At 31.6% G+C, this 10,076-nt stretch overlaps 1 protein-coding gene across 1 annotated transcript; it reads left to right on the forward strand.

Moving 5' to 3' along the window:
- Nucleotides 1-3,102: 3,102 nt before the first annotated feature.
- LOC134271058 (uncharacterized) lies at nucleotides 3,103-5,790 on the forward strand. Its single transcript, XM_062753317.1, has 2 exons — nucleotides 3,103-3,978; nucleotides 5,075-5,790. The coding sequence occupies exons 1-2, from the start codon at nucleotides 3,138-3,140 to the stop codon at nucleotides 5,482-5,484; spliced, it is 1,251 nt and encodes a 416-aa protein (XP_062609301.1). The 5' UTR covers nucleotides 3,103-3,137; the 3' UTR covers nucleotides 5,485-5,790.
- Nucleotides 5,791-10,076: the final 4,286 nt, after the last annotated feature.

Genomic DNA, 10,076 nt, shown 5'->3' on the forward strand with positions numbered 1-10,076 from the left:
AAGTCATAGTGGTACGTAGAAACATGAAATACCTTTTCGCACACTGCACTCGTTTATCGATATTTTATTTGAAAAGATGGCGGTACATTAGATACATACATGTGAATAATAATAAAAAACATCTATGTGTTTGGCACCATTTTGTCTCGTAAACATACTAAATATAGAAAATGTTTAAATGGCGTACACCGAAGGGTTTTTAATGTACGGATCAAAAGGCATGAATTTATTTTATCAGAGATTTTCTTTTTTAACATGAATTCAAAATAAATACTAGAATTTGTTTAATAATGAAATTTTGGCATAATATCTTTGTGCTTTAAAATGATTGTAAACAGTGCATATTATGCAGGGGCTGGTTACCTCGGATTACATTATAACTATCCAAATTATACAAAATACATTGTATACAAAAAAACTTTATTTACTTTTCACGGAGGAGATCTTTTAAGCTGACTATTTTTTTTCCTTTTCTGACTACGATAATTGAATTCTGAATGTAGGTAAGATAAAGATTTTCGAAAAAACAATGTGATCATCAAATTTATTTTCATTGATTTAATTGCGACGCAATTTGAAAAGTATCAACCTGGTAGGATAACCTAACAGGGTATAATCCGTTTCGTGAATTATTTTTTAAAAAGCACAATCTTCTCTAATTCAGTTTATAATATAAAAAGTGAGTAGGTATTAAATTCATTCCTTATTATTAAACCTTCATTAATGATATCTAAAAAAAAAAAGGTATTTCTGACCCTAAGAAATAACAACATATCGTACAAAAACTTGATCGTGACGATCGTGTTGATCAATAAAGCTGATCAATAGGTTTTTGACTCAGGCTATTATGATGAAGGAAACACAGTTAATATGATAAAATGTAATTTTTTTATCCAATCAAATGCTATGTTATACTAAAATTAAAAGACTTACTTAAAAAACTCTAAAAACTGCAAACGTTGGATGCTTCTTAAAATTGATAATCATTAAGTATTAGTTTCGATTATTAGTATTTCTCTTCATTATTTGAAAGATTGAATTCTTAATTTTGAATTTGTAAAGATTGTGAAAAAAAATAAACATATAAATTATGCATATCGGTATCTTCTTTTATTTTTACCTATTAGCCACATTTGCTTTAAAGAAATCTCCCTGGTGTCCAAGCCAATTAGACAGGCTTTGATTATATACAATAGACAAAATTTCTGACGCACCACCAAAGAGAATTTATATTTTACTTTTAAAAACCTGTTTATGATGTATTTCATAAATGAATATATCAATTTAATAAACAATAAAGCATATTTATGTCAAACCTTGTAAATAACTACAATGTTTACTGAAGTGTGACCAATTCGTAGAAAAACATAAAATCATGTCGATTTCATTTTCGAAGATTTTTTTTTCAACTTCTTCTTTGTATTTGTGTTCTTTACATTAGTACATGTACTAATAAGAAACTCAGAAAAAAAGTTACATCGTACTTGTATGTGGGATTTGACGCTAGAAGAGCCTGCTTAAGCAGACAGTATGGCGTTTGCAGGGGGCTCCATCAGAGAAATCTGTAAAAAATGAATACAATAAAAAGCTTATAAATTCCTTTCATGAAAAGTTTTTGCAAATGGATTGACAAACATAAAAATATTTACTATAGATATCAAAGGCATTAAATTAACAGCATACAATAAGTTGAAAATTGTTTCACAAAACTTGGTCAACCGGAAGTAAAGTAGATTTGGTACAGACACTAAAGTACCGAATGAATATTAGGCGATATGACAGTCAGTGACTGTTTGTTATTTGATTTATTACTGGGGGACTACTCCTGTGGCAACCTCACATACCACCTTTAGAGATCATGAATTCCATATCTGAGCAAAATGGTTCGCAGTGTACAGCTGGAAATTGGTTTCCGGATATTAAGGTCATTCAAGGGTCTTTCTTTTCATGATTGTCAATCCCACTGTTTTCGAAATAATGGCATATTATATACACTGGTACCGATCCGACAAATGTTAAATTCGCAATTAAGAATTAACAAGTGGTGCGTCAGCAATTTTGTCTAGTGTATGATGCTGCTAATAATGAAGTCCAGTTTCTCTTTTCATGGTTTTCTTTTTTACCAAAACAATAAACTTACACATGTGTATTCAAACAGACCATAGACCCAGAGGAGATAACCTCTAATTTACATTCTCTGTGTTTTTCTAGCAAGCAAACTGTGAAATTGATTTTGAATAAAATTTTCGTGTATACTCACGAGTAGAAATATACACAGAGAAACTTAAGTTAACGTGACGTCACAATAAGACTAAAGCAACGTTAGTAAAAATATAACGATATAGGGCAGCGAGAAATTCAAATATATAATATATTTAAGTTGGTTCCAAACATGTATTATGTAAATCTAAGGAATGTTTTTGGTTCAGTGTAAATTATAAGTGCGTGAATAACACAGAACTTGCACGTCGGCATATTTGTCAAGAAGCGCTCTTCATGAAAAATATCTACGTGAAACGTATTGTGTGATTCACAAACGATTAACTCACACAAAACTTAAAACATTCCTAAAATAACTATAATAAAAGAGAAATATATTCATTTTCTATATAAAATTAAAAAATTCGTGTTTTCTTTTATCATTATATTATACATCTGATGCAAAATAAAGTTATAAATTTTTGTCCTAGTAGATTAAAAATTAACAATTTTAATGAATATTTCTTTACCGACATATTTTAGGCTCTTAAAATGAAACATACAATATAGGAGTACATTTAAGTTGTCACAGTATTTTACAGTAAGATAGCAAAATTACTTTAAATAGGTTACGCTAACAAATCCAATTGCTGATAAAAACAAAGTTTGTGTCATCTCTTTAGATCTCTTTTTATGACATGCAAAAGGTTTGTACTGTAAGTTTTATAATGCTAATTCCTATCTATTTTATTTTCAGATTGAGAGATTTTGCATCTGAAATGTCCTTTCCTAATCAAACTATTTGATCTGTGTTATACAGAAATTTACACTAACTAAATTCAGCTGATAAAAAACCTCCAGGAATAAGATATTCATATATTCTGAATTTTATCCGACTCAAGAATATACTTAAGAAAAGCTGGACACTGTTCTTAAAAATGTTGTCCAAGGCGATGTTTCAGAAGTCTGTCACAGTAAAAGGCATTCGTAACGGTCATCACATTTCATGTTCAGGTGGAAATCGAGTATGGGTCAGTGATTATTTTGAACAACTTCTTTTGACAAATACCTCGGGTGAAACGTTGGCCTCTCTGACGGATTATGACAGTGGTAGAGGTGCACACGCTGTTACCAAGGTCGGGGATCTAATTTACATCGATAAGAATAATGATATCAACAAATTGTCAGCAAACAACAAAACAAAAACCCTTATAATAAAATCCTCAGAATCATGGACCCCCCACTGTATTTGTACTTCGCAGTCTACCGAGGATCTGCTGGTTGGAATGACAAAAAATGGTACTGGTCTCTCGTTAAGTGACATGGAAGCCAAAATACTTCGTTACAACGCAGAAGGACAAAGCATCCAGACTATCCAATACGCATACACAGGACAGAAACTGTACACGGCTCCAATTTACATTGCAGAAAATCTTAACGGAGATGTTATAGAGTCGGACTGGAACCGTGTCGTGGTGACAGACCGGAGAGGAAATTATCGTTTCTCCTACCCAGAAGATCCGTTTGATTATTTGTCTCCATGGGGAGTTTGCACAGACTCTCTGTTACATATCCTTATTTGTGATACGATCACATACACGGTAAAAATGCTAGATAAGGATGGGTATTTCCTTCAATATCTATTGTCATATGAACATGGCATTACTGAATTTCGAAGCTTGAGTTATGATTTTAGAAATGACTTACTCTGGGTTGGATCATTGGACAACAACATTCTATCTGTGTTTAAATACATAGAGAAGGAAAGTAATCAGCAAGGTAAATAAAAGATATTTTTTCTTTTGAAAAGCAAAGAATAATTGATATAACATACATATATTCTATACATGAAAAAGAGGAATCAGGAATGTTTTTCAATTCAATTTTAAAATTAAGGAATGAATTTAATACCTACCCATTTTATACGGTATAAAATGTGTTGGGACAGCTAACAATTTATAACCGCGAAGCACAAAAGAATTGACATGCAAGTATATTTACATTGATAATGTAATTAAAATTAGTTCCACATTCAAGGTATTTAATGAAAAATACCATAAAACATATTCTAACTATTACACCTTAGATTGATAGAAAGATGACCCAAGACGCGCTGTCTTTGATTTTACAGCTTTAAAAGTTAAAAAGAAGGTAATAAAAACATACCTGGCCATGTATGATTGATTGATTGTATATTGTTTAACGTCTCTCTTGAGAATATTTCACACATATTTAAACATCACCGTATGCTGGTTAAGGGCTTCAAATTTTGACCTATACTCGGCACTCAGGGCCATTGAGCAGTGAGGGTTCTTTATCGTGCCAGCGCCTACCATGACACGGGGCTTACGTTTTTAAGATTATATCTGAAAGACCCGTGACTTTCACTTCTAGTGCCGAGCGCTTGGCGAAGGAACAGTCACTACCTTTGTTTACGTCTTAGGTATGACGCGCAGCCGCGGTCTAGAATCGAACCTGGGCCTCCCGATCACGAAGCGAACGCTCTACCAATAGGCTACCGTGACCGGTTGGCCATGTATGAGTACATATTAATTTTCCTTTTCCCCTTTGAACAACTTAATCTCTTAATTTACAGCCCATCTCTTTAAATTAAAAGTCCATTCATACTGTTGTTATTATTGAAATTTCAGAAGTATACTACAAAGTGACATCAGAGATGCTATATAAATACCAGGGTATTTTCTGCATGACGTCACTTCGGCAAATATCAAAACATTGAAAATGATTCCTAAGACATAAAAAAACAGGAAGCATGTCTGGATGTGATCAAACATTATTACTATAGTCCAAAAAATCTGTAAATTTTTACCGATTATTTTAAATGTTAACCTTTCTATTACATTTTCAATATCAGATCATGAAGAAAAGGTGGATAAAAGCAAAGAAAAAGAACTTGGAAAGGCAAACATGACCACTACAAATGAGGAAGAAACAAAGGAGAATGAAACTGATGATGAAAATAAGGGCACATCTGCAGAGGCTGGTGCTAATGGCACTAATGAAATGACTGGAGTTAAGAACGACACTGAAATGACTGGACCTAACTGCACGGCTGAAATTGCTGATGCTAGGGACGCTACTGAAATTGCTGGAGCTAAAGTCAACACTAAAATGACTGGAGCTAAAGGCACAACAAAAAAGGAGAGAATTAAAGACACCCCAGTTGAGCCTAAAGACCCCATAAAATGGATGAAATTTTGGACACCATTAAAAAGACAGGTTCAAAAAATTCTTGGAAAACGACAGGAATATCATTTACACTGAAAAACAAATTGAAGATTTGTCACTTTTAAGAACGACAAAAGTTGCATCAAATAATTTTTATTTACATGCTTTGTCATCAGGTTTAGTTTGTTACTGCATGTTTACATATTTACATATCTTTTACAATATATTACACAATATGTAGAACAGCCGTACAGAAAATAAAGCATGGTCACTGAATTCAATGTGAAATCATGTAAAAGTAACCCCAATACATAATTTAATACAAATATCATTTTAAAGAAGAAATGACAAAGTAATGGAAAACATTTTTTGAGAGATACATTTTTTTTATCTGAATTGGAAGAACGCAAGTGCATATTCCTGATTTTTTTTAAAGCAAATTTTAATAAAAATGTCAATTTTTTTGTTGAGTGTGCAATTAATAATTTCCCGTCAAACCTCTAACTTTTATGTACTAACCTATATATATCGAAGGAAACGATTATTAAAAGAATCTATTTCTTATATTTGAGATTTTTTAAAAGAAATTAAGTTTTTAAGCCACCAATATTCTACTAAGATCGACACTGTGAAATAAATAAATGTTTAATTTACTAATTACTATATTGATTACCCAATATGACACAAAAAATTCTAAGAAAGAATGTTGTTCGAATTATGGTGCGAACAGATGCATACTTCTCTTTAAATTTTACCTTTTTTTCTGGATAGGCACTTCCTGAATTGTAAGTTCTCCGTGTAAATTTAACAGTATTCCTCTATAAATTACATAAATGAACCTTCCATTTAATTTGCTTTAGATCAGACATATCATCTCATTTTCTAACACTAAACAAATGATTACTAGTATATATCATACAAAAAGTCATGTCTCCAAAAGCTGTTCTATTCTTCGCATTACTTCATCCTCATTTGTCTGACAAGAATTAATCCTTAATAAACTCTTAATTTTGCTTTCTTACTGCTGAGGAAAAGATCAGTATTCCATACAGTCTGGAAGATTTTTTTAATTTTCATTTGTTAATTGCTTTCTCTTGATCGGGGCGTCAAATCTGAGACATTTTTAAACATAAGTAATGAATATGTATTGGTCAAGCGCTTAATTCTGGTATCAGAAGTTCAAATTATCGAAGGAGACTTTAGAAGGTTAGTTCTTGTGTTACGTAAGGCGTTGGCACAATTTATAACCTCTGTGCTAAATGGATTTGAGTATTTTTACATATAATTCGGCACATGCCTTTATATCCTAAAGGATCCCAAAGTACTCAAATCAACAAGGACAAATAGAATATTCCCGCAATCATTTTCTTCTCTTTTCTTTTATAGCTGGAAAAGTAAATCTAAGGTTTTGTGAGACGATTCTGGTCCTCTTTTTACATGTTCTGTACAATTTTGTTGAATTGGTGTGGTGTTCACTTACTGAAGACAGTAAAACTGAGTTTGTTGAAGGAGGCCAAATATTGCTTATTGTAGGCGGATCCTTATTTTTGAGGGCGTTGATGATCGATGACTTATTGATTCATTAAGACTACTAAATAAACGAAGAATCAATGAATATAAATCCCATGAACAAGTAATATTTTGCTTGCCCGTGAAAAATGATACCCATGGACTGGAATGATTGCACGGTATGATGTACAGTAACAGGAAAAATGTCCAGGTCTAATGGCCGGTTGCGTATCTCAGACTTAAACCTACGATCAATGATTCCGGGTTTAAATCCAAGTTTTCGCGTTGCACGCATGTAAGGATTGGCTGAGTACGGCTCAGAATTACGGTAAATTCTGAACCTGGTGTAGAGGTGGTTTAAACCCAGCTTCACAAGGTTTCCATGTATTTTTGGGTAGAATAGTTCGATATTTTGAAATATTTCGATGTTGCAGAAATGTTTTATGGCAATTATGATTGCATTGATATATTTTGCAGTATCAAAAAAGCAATTCTACAAAATAATTTTTTGGCCATGTTGCATGGGGATTTTTTTTGCACACCTCTTCAACAACTGTTCAATGTGCCGTTTTAATACTGATTTAGCTGTAGTATGAAGTTTTGGAAGATACTTTTAATTAAAATGCATAAATGTACATAAACAGGAATTTAATAGAAACTTTCTAATATACCAAATTTAAATCAAATTAGGAATTTTACAGTTTCGAACAGCTGATGATACACATTTCAATAATTTCTAATAATGCCGAATTTCATGAGGATTAAAAGTCTTTCAGTTATCAGTGAATCAGGCTATCTACAGGGCCGGATCGTAGGAACCGGGCACGGGGGGAGGAGGGTATGTTCGTCCCATATAATTTTGCCGCTGTATAAAATTCTGTAGAAAACATAAATAATAATAAGTGTTTTCTCAAAAATAATGTCTTATAAGTTTTTTTTTCATTTGGTTTTAAACTAAAAATCTAAATTTATACATTTTTCCTTTATTATTTACCTATATATTGTGTTTTGATTTTGTTTCTAAATTACTTATTCCAAAGACACTATCCATGTTTTCTTCAATTCAGTCTTTTGCAAAAGCTTTATTCTGTTTGCGTTTTTATATTTTCTTATAGTTTGAGTTTCGATGAAAGATGCTGTGATTTGAATTAAATCATGTAAATTTTATTGCATTTTTTCAGCATTACTAGTATCAATTTACAATTTAACATCAACATATATCATTGTTTTTAAATAATATATATCCTTTTAATTTTCAACCAGTTACTAAGTATTAAAACTTGTTTTGAAGTACTGTAATACTAAGGGACCTTTTATCCTTCAACATTTTATACGAGTAAGTCAAGATTAGGTAAACCTTACTCAGTTTTATAGCGTGCAACAGAAATGCGACTCAGGTAATCCCGACTCAACTGGGGTTTAAACCCGGCTTACGTGATCCACGGATCAACCACTGAGCTGTACTTATCTGAACCATAGGTACGCAACCGGCCATAAGGTTTTTCTTCATCTCTTTTTTTATTAGCTTTTCAGGTGATAAATTCATCTTGTGATGCAAACAAAAGAAACATGGGTGCCTAAATTGGTACATGTATAGATTTGTTTACCTATTTTGATTAAATGATTAAGAATAGCCATACAATTTTTTGTCCCCTTAAGGTATTCAATCCCATAGGATCAAATTCAATGAAATTAAATGCATAACAGATAGTCAGATATGTAGGCATTGAATACTCAGTTTATTTAGACATACTTCCCATTTATTACTATTAGTATGTATAGTGGGATGTGTCCTAATTTATGACCTTGAATTTTGGTAAGAGTAATCTCCCATTTTTAAAATAAAAAAAAATCAATTAAAAAATTGTAGCTGGTAAAAAAAAATGGTTTTAATTGTCATTCTATTTTTAATGTTTCGATGCATCTTTCCACCGCAGGATTTATTGATATTCAAAGTATTTGAATTTTTATTTTGAAAAAACGCTTTTTCCCATAGACTTCAATGTAATCTTTGTTAATTAACTACTGCTTGATTAATGAAATTTTGAAACTTTCTCCCGGTCAATCCTTTTCCACTATAAGATACTTTAATATAATATCAGAGTATTATGTACTTGAAAGACATTTAAAGGTAGGGAATTTGGTCCCATTAGGGATGGAAATCCTTAAATCCAATTATTGTGAAACATTGTAACTATGCAATTAAACATATTCGTTTTAATTATATAAATTGACTTAAGTTTTTGATAAAATGTTTGTTTGAATCACCTGTCCTTAAAGACAACAAAACTGTCTTAACAAATTTGTGAAATGAAAGCTTGAGACCGTATATCCATTTTCGATACACAACATTCCAGCTGACAGAAATACGTACAATTTGATCTGAAAATTAGCAAATGACAATAATTTGCCTTTTTCCTTGTTTCTTTGGTTTAAAATATACCCAATGCAGACGTTTTTAAATGTAAACATCTTTACTGGCTTGTATTTACTTAAACCATGCAATTCAACATCTTTTTCTATTGATGCAGGATCATTTGAAATAAACTCGAATTTTTGTAATTTAAACTTGGTTGTTGTTATCGAAAAATAATCTTTACTGAATTAATATGAAAGAAAACCCCATATTTAATTATAATCATTATTAATAATTAATGATTTTTTTCATCGTGTGACTTGTTTGAAATGCTACAAATATTGTGGATTTCTCCCATCAGATATGTTGTAAATCTTTGGCATTTCCTTAGACTTTTTGCTGTGACTCTTAAGTTTCAATAAATCAGTTTTTATTTTTTAGCGCTTTTTATTTTGAAAGTAAAACAGACCAGTTGATAAATACCCTAAATGGGGAGTTATGTACCGTGAAAGGCAATATTGACATTGATAATGCAATTATTGTGAATAAGTCTTTCTTTTAAATAAGTGGAACGAGGTGTCTTTTTTAAAGCAAATAAAAGAATTTAAATCTCTATTTGGAATGATTGAGAAAGAATGTCAAAACGCCCAATTGCACACCATTGTGCCTGAACGACTAAATACTAGATTATGCAATAAACAAACACGGTAAAAAGAAACTGAAAAATTTGCAGTGTGTTATTAGGTGTTCATTTCATTAGCATTGCATACTATATATTGAGATCTACAGAGCACAACTGAATCAGACTGGTAAGCTTGTACTT

Source organism: Saccostrea cucullata, unplaced genomic scaffold (genome assembly GCF_032062105.1).
Source record: "Saccostrea cucullata isolate Sc308-1 unplaced genomic scaffold, CSIRO_AGI_Scuc_v1 ctg2035, whole genome shotgun sequence".
NCBI lineage: Eukaryota > Metazoa > Mollusca > Bivalvia > Ostreida > Ostreidae > Saccostrea > Saccostrea cuccullata.